This window comes from Acomys russatus, chromosome 22 (genome assembly GCF_903995435.1).
Source record: "Acomys russatus chromosome 22, mAcoRus1.1, whole genome shotgun sequence".
NCBI lineage: Eukaryota > Metazoa > Chordata > Mammalia > Rodentia > Muridae > Acomys > Acomys russatus.
In genome coordinates this window covers 53,541,425-53,560,643 of record NC_067158.1, presented here as the reverse complement: position 1 = coordinate 53,560,643, position 19,219 = coordinate 53,541,425, and the positions used below count along the sequence as shown (strand labels likewise).

General features: G+C 48.6%; 1 protein-coding gene across 1 annotated transcript in view; it reads right to left on the bottom strand.

Moving 5' to 3' along the window:
- Wdr19 (WD repeat domain 19) overlaps window positions 1–19,219 on the bottom strand; it is a 61,254-nt gene that overhangs the window by 2,849 nt on the left and 39,186 nt on the right. The window contains exons 25-35 of the mRNA XM_051164757.1: window positions 18,035–18,181; window positions 17,319–17,443; window positions 14,620–14,732; window positions 12,988–13,056; window positions 11,630–11,707; window positions 10,219–10,315; window positions 7,738–7,862; window positions 5,159–5,240; window positions 3,891–4,041; window positions 894–1,017; window positions 75–151 (exon numbers count right to left, since the gene is read on the bottom strand). Coding sequence (XP_051020714.1) covers window positions 75–151; window positions 894–1,017; window positions 3,891–4,041; window positions 5,159–5,240; window positions 7,738–7,862; window positions 10,219–10,315; window positions 11,630–11,707; window positions 12,988–13,056; window positions 14,620–14,732; window positions 17,319–17,443; window positions 18,035–18,181 — 1,188 coding nt within the window. The remainder of the gene's footprint in view (window positions 1–74; window positions 152–893; window positions 1,018–3,890; window positions 4,042–5,158; window positions 5,241–7,737; window positions 7,863–10,218; window positions 10,316–11,629; window positions 11,708–12,987; window positions 13,057–14,619; window positions 14,733–17,318; window positions 17,444–18,034; window positions 18,182–19,219) is intronic.

Sequence of the window (19,219 nt, the reverse complement as noted above, 5' to 3'; positions counted from 1 at the left end):
AAAGAGAAGGAATGGCAGAACAGAGGCCTGTGTCTGGGTTCTTTTGTGTGACTGGGCAAAGGATGCACACTTACATCTTGAATTCTGAGTACAGCGCAGGGAAGCCACAGTGTGGGCACATTGTCCAGTCATCTTTCAACATGTGTCGGCCCTGAAAACATTTAAGAATGAAGTTAGTCATTTCACCCAACAAACCATGGCCAAAAATGGGCCTCTGACTAGAACTATCCATGCTACTTCATGTAGGTGGCACCTGTCTAGAAAGATGCAGCCACATGACCACAGCTGGGTTTGACTCGGCAGATCCATGTTTAAAGATGGACGGCCACCACGCCAGGCTCATTTGACAGATTTTCTGATAATAGGTTTGTGTGTGTGTGTGTGTCTGTCTGTCTGTCTGTGGTGGGGATTTTGAGACAGGGTTTCCCTGTGTAGCCCTGGCTGTCCTGTAACTCTGTAGACTAGGCTGGCCTTGAATTGAGAGATCTATCGGCTGGATTAAAGGGGCACACCATCACTACCTGGCCTAATAGGTCTTAGTGGTAAAAGTTAACTACCAGTTATAAGCACCACAGTATGCCAGGTGGGCTATCTCACCAAAGTACAAAGGTAGGAAAGGCAATTATACAAGAAGCAGGCCGCACGGTGCCATGAAGCCAGTAGGTGGCAGCAGAGGCACTGCCTGCACAACTGCCTAACGCTCCTGGAGAGGGCCCTCCCTTGGGTTCCTGGGTACTTTGAACATCATCTCTGGTGACCATGGAATTTTAGGCTACATGTTCTGGAAAAGGAGTCTGGAAAAGGAGTCAGAATATAAGTGTCCGAAGTGAAGAAAACATTCGCACATCAAGTATTCTCCCAAGTGGAAAGGACATTATTACAAAGAAACTCACTGTTGCAATGCAATAGGGAATGTTGTTTTTACAGCCGGGGCAGAGGAGCTCACATTCTGGGAGGAGGAACTGGCAGAATGGACATGGGGTCGTGGCCTCTTCTGTCTCAGATGTATCTGGTCTCCTGGAGAAAGCAGCACATGTTGTTTACAGATACCACTTGGCTCCATATCATGTGAGCAGAGAAAAAGCACTATCTGGAAAGAGCTAATTCTTCCCAGCTCAGACACTTCCCAGCTCTTTGGCAGCCAGGGCCCAGGTACCAGGAAGAGGAGGTGCACTTGGCCTGGCCAGGTCCAGCTGACGTTCCCAAGCACGGGCCTGTTGCACAGGCAGGCTCCATGTCACCTCACTGTGAGGCAGGAGTGGTGAGTTTGGGATTTCCTCTTCTGTGTACTGATGGTAAAGGCCACCCAGTGCTATTCTAGCAGGCCTTTCTGGGCCAGTGGGCACATCCTAATTCTGTGCCATCCAATATGGTGGCTGTGAGACACGTGTAGCTTAGGAGCACTTTATGTGATGCAGTTCAAAGGACTAAGGGTTTTTGTTGTTGTTTTTGTTTTGTTTTGCCTGCATGTACACCTGCATGACAAAAGAGGGTACCAGTTCTCATTATAGATGGTTGTGAGCTACCATGTGGTTGCTGGGAGTTGGATTTAGGACCTTTAGAAAAGCAGTCAGTGCTCTTAACCACTGAGCCCTTTCTCCAGCTCCCAAAGGGCTAAGTTTTAAATCTTATTCTATTTTAAAATTTAAGAGCCACCAGTGACCAGTTGGTGCCATTTTGGAGCACATAGCTGTCTGTCCATCTTGCATTCACTTCCCTGCATAGTCCCCTCAACACTGGAAGCTTCCCTGGGTCTTACTTGGTCTGAAGCCACGTAGATTGACCAGCCTTTAGAAAAGGTGTGTTCACGTAGGCCTGACTAGCTTCAGAGCTCTTCCATGGGGCAGCTCCTGTCACAATTAGCTTTTGTGCTGGCTAGTTTTATGTCAACCTGACACTAGCTGGAGTCGCTGGAGACGAGGGAGCCTCAATTGAGAAAACACCTCCCTAAGATCAGGCGGTAGACAAACAAGTTGTTTTCTTAATAGTGATTGATGGGGGAGGGCCCAGCTCATTGCCCATGGGGCCACCCCTGGACGATGGTCCTGGGTTCTATAAGAGAGCAGGCTGAGAAGCCAGACGCAGCACCCTGCCATGGCCTCTGCATCAGCTCCGGCCTCCAGGTTTCCACCCGCTGCGTTCTCATCCTGACTCCTTCACTGATGGACCACCCCCTTGCTTTTGGTCATGGTGTTGCGTCACAGCAATAGTGACCCTGACTAGGATAGTATGAGGTTGGACTTGCTTCTGCTTGCCATTACCCAGTGAGTCATTTTGCCCGGTTGGGTCAAGGCCCCTAGTTATCAAGTCACTGCTGTGGTTAGGCAGTGCATAGCTGCAGTTGGTTTTTCCTTGTGGATGCTAAGTGATGTTTTCTAGTTCTTACATCTAGGAGATAGTTCCCCACAAATGACACACATATTGAAGTTGTGCTCCCCAGTGCTAGTAGCGTTCAGAGAGGGCCTTTGGGAAGTGCTGGTCTGGGCTCTGCCTTTGTGGATGAACTGATCACTGGCACAGTCAGAATCTGAGTGGGATGACTGGGGAGCATATCCTTGAAGACTCTTCCCTTGTCTGTCTCTCTCTGCTTACTGTCACAGGGAGAACATCCTGCCATGTGCTCCCCACCTCCCCACAGGTAGGGGAGGTCTGGGGAGTGGGCCCCCTGCTGCTTTCTGAAGCAAGGTCCTACCCTCTTTCTGTCTGCAGCTCTGTGTCAAGGTCCTACCCTCTGTCTGTAGCGCTGGGTCAAGGTCCTACCCTCTGTCTGTCTGCAGCGCTGTGTCAAGGTCCTACCCTCTGTTTGCAGCGCTGTGTCAAGGTCCTACACTCTGTTTGCAGCGCTGTGTCAAGGTCCTACACTCTGTCTGCAGCGCTGTGTCAAGGTCCTACCCTCTGTCTGCAGCGCTGTGTGTTAGTAAGGGATTTTGACACTGAGGACATCCTGGTTCTGTTCATCTCTCCACAGCAGATAATGCTGTCTACAGAAGAGCCATCTTCTCCATGACAAGACAGCACTGCTTACACTGGACAGTGAGCTTCACAGGCTGGCTCCGTGTGGCCCTGGGGATGGTACTTTCCTGAATAAAAAGGCAGATGCTGCACTCTGATCCTCTCACGTTTTCCTGCCTTGGATGGATGAGGTATCTAGATATGGCAGCTGGCTTGCAGCCTAGAGGGGGGAGTAGTTCTGTGTGTTGTCAGTGGCCCACTGGGAAAATAGGAAGATCTGTTTGGGTGGCATCAGGACACAGTGTCACCAGCCTTGGTCTATGATGCCTTGTGTATGATGCACATAAATTCTGACTTGAGACATTATTGGGGTTGCTGTTGCTTTTATCCCTACATTAGATATCCTTTTTTTCTTTTCTTTTTTTTTTGTTTTTTTGGTTTTTCAAGACAGTTTCTCTGTGTAGCCCTGGCTGTCCTGGACTCACTTTGTAGACCAGGCTGGCCTCAAACTCATAGAGATCTGCCTTCCTCTGCCTCTCTGAGTGCTGGGATTATAGGCATGAGCCACCAAGCCTTGCTTTAGGTACCTTTCTTATTGTGATAAAATATGTAACAAATCACCTGAAGGGAAGACATTAATTTTGTCTTGTAGCTCAGAGGAATCTGTGATAGGGAGCATGAGTGGAAGCCATGCAGCTCTGTTTCCCTTTTTATTCAGCGTGGGACTGCAGCCTGCGGCCACAGTAAAAGTCTCTGGAGAGCCCCTTATCTACACAGGCAAAGGTGTGTCCCCAGGTGAGTCTAAATTCAGTCAAGTACTGACACGTCACCCCTCCCCCACCATCCCCACTCCTCTATGAAGCCTGTGAAATCAGAAGCTCCGTCTGAGAGCCACCACTGCTGCTGTAATTGAAAGTAGAATGGCTGTGTCTGCTCACCTGACCATCGCCTCGATTTTCTTTTTGTATTTGGCATCAATTTTGTTGCGGTATTCTGGCCTCATCAGCATAGCTGCAAAGCTGAAGGCAGAGTTCTTCAGGCCTGCACGGTGACACTCGATCACAGTAGATGTCAGGATAGGCACAATGTCTGCAAGACACATGGGAGCAGACAGCGCACAGCTGAGTGCAATGCTAGTTTAGGCTACATGAGACATATCTTAAAACCAAAGGAGAATGGGGTGGTGAATTATGAAACATGGGCCAAACCTGGCCTTCTGACTTTTGTGTGACCCATGAACTAAGAATGGTTTTTATATTTTTAAATGGTTGAAGTAAATTTCAAAATATTTTGTGATGTGTTAAAACTATATGAGGTTTGAATTTGTGTCCAGAAATTAAAGTTCTATTAGAACCCAGCCCATTTTAGTCACATTGGCCCTTTATAGCACGTTTGCTGACACCTGTCAACGTTGTGTGAGGAAGTCTGTTCATTTAAGAATGTTAGGATAACAAAGTTTTCCAGGAGAAAGGGACCTTTCCCAGAAGCCATGTCCTACCAGGCTTAGAACCAGGAGATGACAATGTCATCTTGGACACGTTACCTTCCTTTGGCCTGGCTTGCTTATCTAGAAAATAAAAAAGTAGCTAGCTACATGTGTACACAAGTCCAGAGCCTGTTACCAACAGAGAGACCTTAAACACCGGATGTGAGCCTGCCTTTGGGGCCTTGGTTTGGGGAAAGTCCCCGTTTCCTGGCACCATGTGTACTTGTGCTGGCTGCTTGCTTTCTGGCAGTGGGAAGAGGCCAGGTAGGAAGCTCCTAGGTGACCAGCTGCCAGTCAAAGGCCTGGGTTGGGAATTTAATGCACTCCTGGCACACACATTTCAGACTTGGTGTCCCAGCATGCTCTGGCTTGGTGTGACTCAGGTTCTGTGTGACTCTGTACGCAGAGGAGACTCACTAGCTTATGCCTGCACTGCTTTCCTTTGCGCTTTGCTGCAGGCATCTTGTTCTTGCTCCTTCGCTGACCTCCACCTTTGGTGTACTAGCCTTGCCTACTGTATTCATGTGCTCAGCCCTCTAGTTTCTGGGACAAATGTTAAATTCTGGGGTGTCTTAGGGACCCCAGCCTACCACTTCCTAGAAATGTTGTGGGGATAAACGATCCAACAACACAGCGAACTGTGAAGGTGCCCGGGTGGGGAGTGCCCGCCTCAGCACTTGTCTGAGTGTGCAGAGTGCGCTCTGCTAAGACAGTACTTACGTGACGGGAACTTGCTGATGTTGTTGGCCACCCGAATGAGCATGCGTGCCCCCTTCATGTGGTCTCCACTCTTAACGTGAATCTGAAATAGATGGTCACAGCCTCATATTAGCTCCAGTCTATGCTTTCTTTCCCCTCGCTTGTGGCTCAGAACACGGCTGAGCTGGGGCTTTGTTTCCTATTTTTCCTTCAGCAGCCGGCACCTAGCACCATAGATACGCTCAGTATTGTATTTTGCCTTGGGCTACCCCATGTCAATCTGAATCACTGGTCCCTCTTTTATGTAACAGTATGTAAATCAGCCTCTCTATGGAGCTAACATGTTGTCTCAGTTGTAGTGAGACCTGATCAATGAGTGGGTCAAGGGTCCAGGAGGGAAGGAGGAAGGGTCTGTGGAAGGCAGTGAGTTCAGCCTGTGGTGCTGGGCCTGAAGTGAGGCAAACATGAATGCTGAAGGTGGAATGGCATCAATCTCCAGTAGGCTGATGCCCAGCCCCAAAGCCATAAGGATACTGTAACAATTCTGCAGTAATTTCTTCGGCCTTGACAGGGTTAAACAGTTTTTGTCATAGTAGTCATCATCATCTTCCTCCTCCTCCTCTTTTCCAAGACAAGGCTTCTCTGTATAGCCCTGGCTGTCCTGAACTTTGTAGACCAGGCTGGCCTTGAATTCACAGAGATCCGCCTGCCTCTGCCTCCTCCAGTGCTGGGATTAAAGTCATGTGCCACCTCTATTCTGCCTTGTTTTGTTTGAGACAGGGTCTCTCTGTGTAGCCTTGGCTAGCCTGGAGCCCAGTATGTAGACCAGGTTATCCTTGGATTCATAGAGTTCCACCTGCCTCTGCCTCCCAAGTGCTAGGATTAAAGTAAAAGCTACCATGCCCAGCACAAGGGTTAAGCAGTTTTGAGATCACAGTCACAAATATCAGAAAGTCCTGGCAATGCTTGCTGCTCTGTGAGAGACTGGCACAAAGCAGGGTCACAAGGGTGCTCCCCCATGGAGAGGAGTGAAAGGCTGGCCCAGCATGGAAGAGACAGGCTCAGGGAGCTGAGGGCAGCTGTGCTTCGGCAGCTCCTTCCAGACCCTGCTCTGGCTTCTGCTCCAATCCCACCACCTTGTTTTGAACCCCTCTCCAGTTCTTGGGCCTCCATTGTGCTGGGTATGCATTCCTGAGGCATTGGCATAGTTTCTCATGTCTGAAGCTGGCAAAGACCCCTCAAGACCCCTCTGCCTCTCTACCACTGAGCACCCCACCCCCAAATGCCCAGAAGAGACAAGCACTTCTGGGACTGACTGCCAATACCTACTTTTTGTAATCAGTGATTTGGGCCTGTGTGATCCACCATGGCTGTGTAAATCTAAACATTAAAGTTACATAAAGTCAAAAGCCCACTCTGTCTGCTGTACCAGCTCCATGCCAAGCACTCCACAGCCAGGCGAGAGGCCACCGTACTGCTTAGCACAAACACCAACAGTTCTGCCACTAGAAAGCTGTGCTGGACACTGTTTATCTAGCTGATAACTAGGATTTTACTCCTTTGTAACTTGATTGCGTCAGGGGCCATGAAGGTTAAATGAGCTAGCTGGGCTGGACAAACACTGGTTTAGCACCAACACAGAAAGAGGAATTTGATATTACTGACATTTTTGGAAAAATATGTAAATTGAAGCCTGTTTGCATCCTTACAAAGTTCCAATTGTATGATATACATAAGGGGGTGGGGGGAGCTGGAGAGCTGGCTCAGCAGACGTGAGTTCTGCTCCCAGTACGAGTGGTGGGTGGATCATAATCTGTAACTCCAGCTCCTGGGGCATCTGACACCTGTGGTTTCTGTGGGTGGGCACGCGCGCACACACACACACACACACACACACACACACACACACAATTAAAAACAACAAAAATAAACACTGAGGAGCTAGGCATGGTGGCGTGTGCCTGTAATCCTAGCACTGGTGAGGGGGGAGCAGAGGCAGGAAGATGGCCACACTTATAAAACCAGCCTGGTTTACATGCTAAATTACAGGCCAGCCAGGAATAAACAGCATGACTCCATCTTAAAACAGACAACAACAGAACAAAAACCCTGTGTACAGGGTTGGGATGTAGCTCAGAGATACAGCACTTGTCTGTTGAGTGTGAGGCCCTGGGCTCAATCCCCATCTACATACATACAGAAAAACAAAAGCAACCAAACAAAACGTCTCCAGAGATACAGCTAGAACAAATAGGTCAGCCTGAGCTAAAACAAACAATAACAAAACCCAAAACATGGAAAAGTCCACATGGCAAAGTTTGTTCCCGTCCTTCTTCCTCCCCCTCGAATGGGATTTGGTGCCAGAACCCGCCTCATATTTCCTTCTCGCCCTCCTCTATGTTGCTTTTGCTACTTGAGAACACAGAGATGCAGGAAATGGTTCTAATGCTTGGAGAAGCACCAGAGGACACCCCATCACAGGAGCAGAGATGCACCAGAGGACACCCCATCACAGGAGCAGAGACGCACCAGAGGACCCCCCATTGCAGGAGCAGACCTCCTGATGGGTTAGACCCCACACCACTCCCTCCCGGCCTCACCTTCACGAGTATGTAACTATGCAGGATCATGAGGTTGGTGGCCATCTCTGAGGGGATTTTGATCTTCTGGGATTTAAGTTCTGCGTACATACTGAAAAGAACGTCATGTGCATTCCGATAGTTTCCTTGGAAAAAGAACAAAATGGTATTACTGCAGAAGACTTGAGACCCACACTTCACAAGTAAGTCTGCTATGGGGTTACTGACAGCTTTTCCTATTTTTGCTGATGGTAATAACAGCCAGCAAGTCACTCTGGGGAAAATGCTGGTGTCTTAGAGGTCACTCCCAAGGTGCACTGAGTCCTCCAAGTTCAGCCTCCTTCTCAGGCCCATGGTTAGAGCTCCCACACTCTTCTGCAACCCGTGCCAATCCATCAGCCTTCTTCTGGACCTTCGTCAGGACTGTCAGGGCTTCGAGAACCTCAAGCCTTACCCCAAGTCACACCCCAGCCCTCCCCAAAGGGATGGTGTCACAGCTCAGTGGCATGATTATCTAGTAGGTGTGAGATGCCATCCCCAGCACCACAAAACCAGACCCCCAAAGGCAGTGCGATCAAGTGGAAATTCCTGAGCAGAAGCTCAAAGCCCTACTGGAGCTAGCTGCCACCTTCCAGCCCTGGCCTTCCCAGGCAGGAAGCAGCCTCACTAGCCTCGCCCCGAGCACCACCATTTCCTCATCACTTGCTCTCTGGTCCTTCACCCCAAGCTCTTGACTCCACCTACCATCTCTGCTCACACCTTGCCTTAGGAGGCCCTGGTCCCTTCTGATCATATTTCTCTCTCCAACTTAGCACTTATCACCCTGAATAGCAGCAACTCTGAACTCAGTTTCTTTCTTTACCTTCTAATCATGAACCTCAAGGGCAGAACTGTGGCCCAGTTCTCTCTGGGTCCTGAGAGACAGCAGGTGTCAGATCAATGTGAGCAGAATCAAGTGTGACTTCTAGGCTGAGCTACATAACTAAAGCTTGTTTCCAAACAAAATGTACATGAGTGGTGATAGCAGACAAATTCTCTGACTTATTCAATCAATATTTACGGAACATGCAAGTAAACAGAATTATTCTCAAGATTCTGTAAGCAATTCTGAAGGTTCTGAAGAGCCAGGTCCATAACAATTCAACATGGCATCTAGCATCTCTCATTTGTGAAGGTCAAACCCATGCAGTGACGGGACATGCTGTGGGGTGCTGCAGAGGACAGAGCAGTGATGGGACATGCCATGGGGTGCTGCAGAGGGCAGCGCAGTGACGGGACATGCTGTGGGGTGCTGCAGAGGACAGAGCAGTGATGGGACATGCCGTGGGGTGCTGCAGAGGGCAGCGCAGTGACGGGACATGCTGTGGGGTGCTGCAGAGGACAGAGCAGTGATGGGACATGCCGTGGGGTGCTGCAGAGGGCAGCGCAGTAACGGGACACGCTGTGGGGTGCTGCAGAGGACAGAGCAGTGATGGGACATGCCATGGGGTGCTGCAGAGGGCAGCGCAGTAACGGGACACGCTGTGGGGTGCTGCAGAGGACAGAGCAGTGATGGGACACGCCATGGGGTGCTGCAGAGGGCAGCGCAGTAACGGGACACGCTGTGGGGTGCTGCAGAGGACAGAGCAGTGATGGGACACGCCGTGGGGTGCTGCAGAGGGCAGCGCAGTGACGGGACACGCCGTGGGGTGCTGCAGAGGGCAGCGCAGTGATGGGACATGCCGTGGGGTGCTGCAGAGGACAGAGCAGTGACGGGACACGCCGTGGGGTGCTGCAGAGGGCAGCGCAGTGACTTGACCTCTTGGGTGCTGCAGAGGGCAGCGCGTGACGGGACATGCCGTGGGGTGCTGCAGAGGGCAGCGCAGTGACGGGACACGCCGTGGGGTGCTGCAGAGGGCAGCGCAGTGACGGGACATGCCGTGGGGTGCTGCAGAGGACAGAGCAGTGATGGGACATGCCGTGGGTGCTGCAGAGGGCAGCGCAGTGACGGGACATGCTGTGGGGTGCTGCAGAGGACAGAGCAGTGATGGGACATGCCGTGGGTGCTGCAGAGGGCAGCGCAGTGACGGGACACGCCGTGGGGTGCTGCAGAGGGCAGCGCAGTGACGGGACATGCCGTGGGGGCGGGGAGCTGCAGAGGGCAGAGCAGTGATGAGATACGCCGTGGGGAGCTGCAGAGGGCAGAGCAGTGGCCCCTAGAGACAGAGGGTGCAGTTGCAGAGAAAACAAAGAGCCCAACAAGAGAAGGCCTCAGCATAGCTACTGCACAGCCCCGGGATAGGAACTGCTTTTCCTTCTCTGAATCCTAGAAAAGGTGATCTTAGTCCTTTGCGGTTAGAGCAAGCCCAGGCCAGGAGCTAGATGCAGCTACTCTTTCCTGGGCTTTATTCCATTACCTACTTGGAATTCTCAGGGACCTGATGCTGGAGAAGTAGCCTGGTGATAAACCCTGTCCTGGCTTGAGCCCCAGCACCACAAAAGCCAGCAGTGTTAGGGACGCACCTGCAGACTGCTCCTCCCTGGCGATGATGATGGCGGTCCGGGCAGCTTCTCGGTACTGTTTCAGTGCCATGTACAAGCGGAACAGGTACTTGGCATCCTGGTGTACAAACCATTAGTGAAATACCATTGGCCAAGTGGAGAAACACTATAACTGTGCCTTTCAGTCATGACTACATTCAGCTCCCAATAACAGAAGTGACGTGTTTTAAAAACCAGTGAGTCAGCTCATTGGATGTCTGCTCAGCTTAGTTTGTGCAGATACTTATTCTAAGTGATCAGGAAGTGTTAGCTGAGCTGACTCCTCAGACCTACCCTATCCTCTTGTTGTCCATGGTATGGCGAACACAAAGGGACAGTGACGCTCTGGAGCATTCCATCCCTGACCTGCTCCGCACAGCCTCTCCTGGGCTGGGGAGTGGAAAGCTGAACACCTATTAAGTTTTCTCTCTTGTTGATAATTCCCCTTGACCATTTCCACCTGACTCCATATGGAGGCTGTTTCACTCTGTGCCTGGGGCTGCTTTCCAGGTTATTAAAATTAGAGGACATAATGGGAGGGGGCGTAGGACAGTAAACAAGGGACTGTGTCTTCTGGAAAGTCACCCGACCCCTCTGGGTCTCAGTAAGCTGTAAGATAAGGGCGGTGGGCGCCGAGATTCAGTCTCCTCCCCACCATGAGGCCACTACTGTCTCTCCATACCAGAGACTAGAGTCTGTCACAGCAGATGGCTTTGCACATGAAGGCAAAGGGAATCAAAGGGCTCTGGGCTTTTTGTAAGGAATCGTATCTGTCCTCACTGGGGTGGAGAACGTGGATCTCCATTGTAACCCTCAGGGACCATGGGTTCTGACATACGCTCTTAGCCCCTGACCTTATAGTGATTTATATTTATTTAATATGATTTTATGCTAATTCTATAATTTTAGAATATGGATAAAACAATCTCATTTTTAGGGCTTAGTGCTAAGTTAACAGTATCAATGATTATTCTACACAATTTCAAGAATAAACAAAATTGTGACCGTTTAGAAAAAACTGTGGGTGGAGAGGACCGTTACATCAAGGGGCACAGCTACTGTCCAGGTCCACGGTCAGTTCTAAGAAATGGCATTCATGGCACCTCTAACATGTGGGTGTGGCTACCTTAAGCGTGACACTTCTATAAGTCGGCTGAGCCATGATAGGTAAAAAGGTCAGACAAGGCACAACTGAGGCATGAACACACAGCCATGCAGAACCCCCTGTACCTCCGGCATCCCGCACTGTCCCCATCAGAACCCCCTGTACCTCTGGCATGCCACCACTGTCCCCATCAGAACCCCCTGTACCTCCGGCATGCCACCACTGTCCCCATCAGAACCCCCTGTACCTCCGGCATGCCACCACTGTCCCCATCAGAACCCCCTGTACCTTCGGCATGCCGTCACTCTCCCCCATCAGGTGGTCTATCAGCTGATTGGTTAGCAGTTCGTCTTTGGCCTGGCCCACCTGTTTCATGGAGAAAAACCTTATTAAATTCAGCATCTCAAACTTAGCAGGGATGGGAAGGGCGGGCTGGGTAGAAGACGAACAACTTTCTGCTAAGGAAATGACATATGATCCAGGCAAATGACTTGAAATACAATTTAACCCAGAGTCCTTTTTCATTGGTTTGAATTCCATCCTTAGAAGCTTTTCTTAAGCTGCTTGTATCAAAGTATGGTCTTTTCCTTTGTACCCACAGAAAATGTACTTCTAGGGTGTTTCAATGAAAACATCAAGGCCTGAAGAAGTGGTTCCGCAGTTGAGAGCATTTGCTGTTCTTCCAAAGGACCCTCATTTAATTCCTAGCACCCATAACAGGCAGCTCCAACTGAGTGAGAGTTCTAGCTTCTGCCTTCCATCAGCTCCTTCTTCTACATACACATAAATAAAATAAAACACACACACACCCACACACACCACACACATACACCACACACCACACAACAAACACACCACACACACACACACACACACACACACACACACACACACACACACAGAGGCTGGAGAGATGGCCTAGCAGTTAAGAGCACTGGCTGCCGGTTCATTTCCTAGCACCCACCCACATGGCAGCTCACAACTGTCTCTAGCTCCAGGCCCGGGGGCTCTGGTGCCCCCTTCTGGCCTCCACAGGCACTGCACAAATGTAACAGACATACGTGCAGGCAAAACACCCACACATAAAATAAAAATAAGTAAATCTTTTTTTAAAAAGCCTACTATCACCAATACTGCCACCCAAACCTCTAAGATTAGTGGCCGACACTGCCAGCAACTCCCAATCTGGAGCACACATGCTGGGTTTCACACAGGCTAAGCGTCCTGATCTCTAGGTCTAAACTTAAACTCTTGTGTATGTGTGTGTGTGTGTCTGTGTGTGTTCCGTGTGCGTGCATGTGTATTTTCCTTGTGCGTGCATGTGCGTACGCATGTAGAGGCCAATGATGACATGAAGTTTCTTTGACTGTTCTCCACCTTCTGTTTTTGAGACACAGTTTCTCACTGAGCGCAAAGCCGCCATGTCAGCCAGGCTGGCCTAGACCTCACTAAGCAGCAGAGGGTAACCCTGAGTCTTCCTAGCTCCACTTTCTGGGAGAACAAGCGTATACCACCAAGCAGTGCTGGGGCCTGAGCCGAGGGCTTCCTGAATACACCCTACTGGCTCCTGGAACAGTCTTTTAAAAAATTAAAACCAAAAGCAAATAATTGGCATTCTTCAAAGCTCTGACTCCAAATTTACTTACAGTCTCAATCGCCATTTCTATCGCCATACTATCTTCTGAACTTGGGCATTTCAGGAAGTGCTTTAGCGCCTAAAATGAGAGATGGACAGCAGCTAAAGATTAAAAACCATCAGGTTGTGCACTGGGGAAATCTGCTTCTACATACAGACGTATGTGCGAGCGTCCTGATCTCGGCCAGGGTGACAGTGTCTCACGATGTAGCCCTGGCTGGCTTGGAGCTCACTGCGCAGACCAGGCCGTGACCTCACAGAGACCGGCCTGTCTCTGTCTCCTGAGTGCAGGACTACAGGCATGTGCCACCTCCGTGACAGATCTACTTCAAAGGCTACATCTAGTCTTAAACTAACAGAGACCCTGCTGAAGAACCTAGTTCTGATTTATGACAAAATGAAAATGCGAAATGTGTTCTTTTCCCCAGGAAGATTTAAGTGCTTTAAATCCTTGTTTTTATCCTTGTTTTATCTCAGGATTGAACCCTGGCCCCAGAATGCCAGGCACATGCTTATGGCTGAATGGCACCCCCAGACCTTTCACGTAACATTTATTGACACCCTGCTTGTATGTGGAGGGCTGTGCTGGAGTCTGTGAAGAACAGGGAGAGGAGCCAGATGTACCCCCACTGTTTGTGTTAGATACACTCTGACTGGGGAGACTGGTGTGAGCTAGGGACAGTGACAGGAAACATCTGTTTTAATCACAGGTGTCTTAATTCCGAAACACACAGCTGTGAAGAAAACTTACATGACAAAAGGCTATGGAGTGGGTTGGTTTTAGGTGCTCTGAGGACACAAAGATGGTTGCGTGGGGGAAGACATGAAGGTCACAGAGGGACTAAAGAGGTACAGAATGAGCACGTCTGAGGCAGTCACTGAGGAAACAGAGGGTGAGGCTGGCAGCAGCCCTGATGCAAGTATCTAGTGAGGCATGCTTCCACAGAACCGGCTGGAGGCCATCTTGGGATGCCCAAGCTGTTGACCAACTGGGGGTGGGGGTGGGGAGGGGAATTAGCTTGCTTGCCAACTAAGGAGTTTGGGCATCTTTTAAAAGGCCACAAATGGCAAACTGGCAGCTTGTGGGCTGCATTCACAGTCATGTTTTCCTTGGCCAGTGAAGTATTATGCAAATATTTGGGCCTGTATATTCAATTCAGGAGATGCAGACTTCTGTTTCTCTTGAAAGACCCTGCAATTGGGCCCTGCTGGGCTCGCCCTCTGAAAGGCAGCAGCTTGCCAGTGGTAAGCAGCACCTGGTTCCCTTGATCCAGCTGTCAAGTCACCTCAACCCCATGTCTCTTCTTTGGACATCGTATTCCCTGCTTTAGGCAAAGCAAGTTCTTCTAGGGAGTGAAAGGATGACAGAGGCAAAGAGAGGAGAGCAGGGACACAGTAAACAACTGCAAGCAGGGGAGCTGGGCCCATGGTATTCAGAATAAGTGGGGGCAGATGTGAAAGACTTTAGGGAGGCCCTGCATGTGTGAGGGAGGGCTGAGGTGGGAGCTCACTGGTAGGTTTGTGCCAACAACAACAGTGCTGTGACCTCAAGTGTCAGTGTCTGGGAGCACACTGGCATTTAGAGTATTTCCTGCAGCCACCCCTGTGGTGCCCAGGGCATGGATCCTTGGCAAATACTAACCCGTGAATACTGGCCACATAGCAGGAAGAATCTTCCAGCCTGAAAATGCCTCTTTTCTCCTTCAAAGTACAAGGCGATGCTTTGATAGTCTTCATTCGTCGTGTCCTCAGAGCCTACAACAGATGTTCAATGAGTCAACTATGCGAGTAGAATCTGAGGACCTGCCATTGCCAACTGAGAAATAGTATCTAGGAGAGGCATCTCAAAGCAGGAGGCTGGGCCAGTGACACGGCGTGCATGCAGTGCCTGCCTGAGGACCTACACAAAAGTGGAAGGAGAGAACCAACTCCACAAGGTTGTCACCCTCTGTGTAACATGTGTGCTTTCTATCCTACATCATAGCACACATGTACACACACACACACACACACACACACACACACACACACACACACACACACACATACACACACACACACCACACACATACACACACACACACACACACACACACACACACTCACACACACACACACACACACTTTAAAAACCCAGGCGCTTTTCCCTTTCAGCACTGAACATCAATACTACCATCTTTTTTTTCTCTTTTTCCTTTTAATATATTTTATTAATTTATTCATATTACATCTAAATTGTTATCCCACCCCTTGTATCCTCCCATCCCTCCCTCCAATACTACCATCTTGTCTATGTTTATCACAAAGCATATTTATCATCACTTCAAATATTAACACTGTTTTGCTTCTGTTTCGCTCAGAACAGGATTCATGAGAGGAAAGGACGAGGCTCGTGTGAAAGTTTGGGCTGTGATCTGCTGTCATTCCTTGAGACTTTGTCCTTCTCAGACTCTCAGACAGCAGGAGCCACTGTGTGTGTGACCTTAACAGTGACCCACCCAGGGCATCAGAACAACCAGAAGTCTAGTCAGACCCCAACACAAATGTAATCCAGCATGTTGTGCCATCGTCCATCCATCCACTCATCCATCTACCCACCCATCCATCATCCATCCATCAATCATTCATCCATCCACCCACCCACCCGTCCATCCATCCATCCACCTATCCATCATCCATTTGTCCATCCATCCATCCAGCCACCCATCCATCCGTCCGTTCATCCATCTGTCCACCCACCCATCCATTATTGGGCCTTATTATATAATTCAGGTTGGCCTCAAACCCATCCTCCTGCCTCAGCCTGCAGGTCTGACACTGCCTTCACCTGTCCTTCCTTTTCCTTTAGATCTTTACGTTCTCCAGCTATCTAATGACTCCCCACTGATGTGCTCCCTTCAAGTCTGAAGTAAGTTTTCTCATGGCTGTCATCAGTTCACAGAGGTACTTTGTGAATTTTACAAAATTAAAAAAAAAAATCACAAAGGATAAATATTACCCCACTTTTATGAGATACTTGGATAGTCAAATTTGTAAAGATGAAGTAGAACAGTGGTAAACAGCCTGGGGACAAGGACATATGGGCCATTATTCAGTGGGGACAGAATTTTAGTGTGGGAGGCTGACAAAGTTTCTGAGATGGACAGTGCTGACAAGTGTGGATGTATTTTGTTAATGAAAATCATTTTATTAGTTATTTTATGTGTATGGGTGTTTTGCTTGCACATATGTCTATGCACCATATATGTGCAGTACCTGTTGGGGTCAGAAGAGGGTGTTGGATCTCCTGGGACTGGAGTTAATTATGGGTGTGAGTCATCATGTGGATGCTGGGAACTGAACCCAGGTCCTCTGGAAGAGCAGCCAGTGCTCTTAACTGCTCAGCCACAACTCCAGCCCAAATGCCCAAATGTTCTTTGAAAAAAGAATTTAAAAATTACATTTATTTACTCTGTGGTGGTGGGGAGTGGGGATGTCAGAGGACAATGAGGGGTTGGTTCTGTGCTTCACCACAAGGCCCCAGGTGGCCCGCTGTCCTGCGAGCAGCCTCCTTTACCTGCGGAGCCTTTTCACTGGGTCAGTACGAATGTTCTTGATGCTGGAGAAATCAACACCCCCTCATTTTTAAAAAAAAAAATCAAACTGCTGGGGATTTTACCTATGCTAAGCATGCACATATCTAAGAATAATACAAATATATGCATTTTTCAGAACACAAAATTATCTTTTGGATCTGTAAAATCTTTAAAAACAACTTGTATAATATGTTGATTTTTCCTCAAAGTATTCTTAACTGGTATCTCAATTTTTATGATTTTGGCATTTTCTTTTTTAAAAAATGTTTAATTTTAATGTGTAAGAGTGTTTTGTCTACATGAATGTATGTACCACCCAAACAGGCCAGAAGGTGTCAGATCCCCTGGAACTGGAGTTAAGAATATTGTGAGCTGCCATGTGGGAGCTGGGAACTGAACTCCAGTCCTCTGCAAGAACAGCCAGTGCTGTTAGCCTCTTAGCCATCACTTTCCAGACCCTGAAAACATTGTATTGTCTAAAATCACCCTACATTTCCCATCACCTTCATGGTGAAATCTTCTCACCACTTCTGCTTGGTAAACAGCAGCGTTTGGGAAATCTGGCCTCTCTTGGAGTCGACTCCTCATTTCTGTCTGTTGCTCTTCTTACAAGGCACCTCACCTTTATGTTGCAGGGATCCTGAAACTCAGCAGGCACTGCATGTGCATGTGTGTACACGGCAGTTTGTACAGGAGTGCTATGTGCACACCCATCTGAGCTGTAGACCACAGGGGTCAGGGTTTCTGTGATAACAACGGCATTTACCAATGATGTCTGCATAGATTTCCATCTTGTTGTGCTGCTGAGCCAGGGTGAAGGCTTCATGGTTACATTTGGACAGGACCAGAAACTGGATGGCAGACCCATAGTCACCAAGCTGTAGAAAGAACCTATGACAAACAGCTTTAGTTAGCTTGCCTCTCATGTAAAGTTTATGACTGTGATAGTCAACACCATCAACTTGGCAGGACCTAGAAGGACCCAGAAGGCAAAGTTCTGGGCGTGTCTCAGTCAGTTCCTAAATTGGGCTGAAGTAAAGACCTGCATAAGTGTGGGCAGCATCATTCCACGGGCTCGGATCCTAGACTGAGTAGAAGGAGAAAGCAAGCTGGGGGCAGAATCCATCTCTGCTTCCTGACTGTGGATGCAATGCAACCAGCTTCCTCAGACTCCTGCCACCCTGCTTTCCCCACCATGATCAACTGTGACCTCATGAACTGTGAGCCAAGTCCTCCCTTAAGTTGCTTTTGTCAGGTGCTTGAGAAAGCAACAAATACCATGACTTATCCCATCACTGCAGCTTGGCATTATCTATGTATGCTTGACGGACACATTCTCATTCGCTGACCACGACAGCCATTGCACTGGAATGTCTACAACTAATGAAAACGTAATAAGGACACATACATTTGATGAGGGGAGGGGGTCTCTTTCTTTTACACTTGTTTTTCGGAGGTTCAAATGAACAAGTGTGCTGTCACCTGGCTACCATCTTGGCTCCATCCAGAGACTGGGTCTCTCTGACGATGCTGACGGCCTTTTCGGGGTTGTTGAGGTGGTCTAGGTAGATGCGGATGACACTGTTCCATTGTTTTGCATTTTCATAAGCCACCACAGCTTCTTTGTATCTGTGAAAAATGTGGTTCAAGTAAGCTCTCTCAATGCTGTCAGGGTGTGTGTGTGTGTGTGTGTGTGTGTGTGTGTGTGTGTGTGTGTACAACAAATGTGGGGGACACTTTTCTGTTGTGGTGATAGTAGCTGCTCTGTTTTCTTGAACGTCTTCAGAATCAAATACCAGCAATTCTCCTATTAAAGGCATTCCCTTTTAGGGATTGGATAAATTAAATGTAAAAGACCAATAATGAATATTATTTCCTCCTATGAATTAAGAGTATGTAACTTGTTTACATTTTCCTGTGGTTTTTTCATGTGCTAAGACTGAAATAGCAGCATGGACTTATTTTAGAAAACAGAAAATAACAGAACTCTTCACAGTGACTGACATACATGAAGCTTTAAAAGTGAGATTTAAAAAAAAAAAAAACTTTGCATGTTCCTCGCTAGATGGCGCTCAGGACCCTCAGCGCGGACTAGCTGCTCTTGGAATTTCCACAGACACTCAGCTGTGCCATTATCTATTTCTCAAGGTGACTCTTCTACAGTGGAAAGCACTACTAACCTATAAAGGCTTCGTAACAGATACTTTGAAATTACTTTCCCAAGGCTGTAGAATTTTACACTCCCATCAGCTACACACGAGAACATGTTGATAGCATTGTTGTTAGTTCAAAATAAACAGACGCGTCAACCGTGGTGGCTCTTACTGGCGTCAGGGCGGAGCTCCCAGCGCTCACAGAGTGCAGCTCAGGATTCTATCTCCTCCTCTGCACGCTGCACTCTTGTCCTCAGCCCCTTTTCCTAGTAATGGTGTTTAGTCTCTTGTATCTAGTACGTTGTAGAAATTCTCATGCATTTAGGACGCCATATTCAGTACTGCACTGTGGCTTAAACAGTGTGGGGTCCATGTGCCTATTCTTTGCTGCTTCTGTATTCTGAAGGCATCTTTCTTACCACAGTCATGCCACATTGTGCCAAAACGTCAGTACTTAGCCTCACTCAGAAGAGACGGCAGACTGCATCTGAACGCAGACATATCTGCCACACCA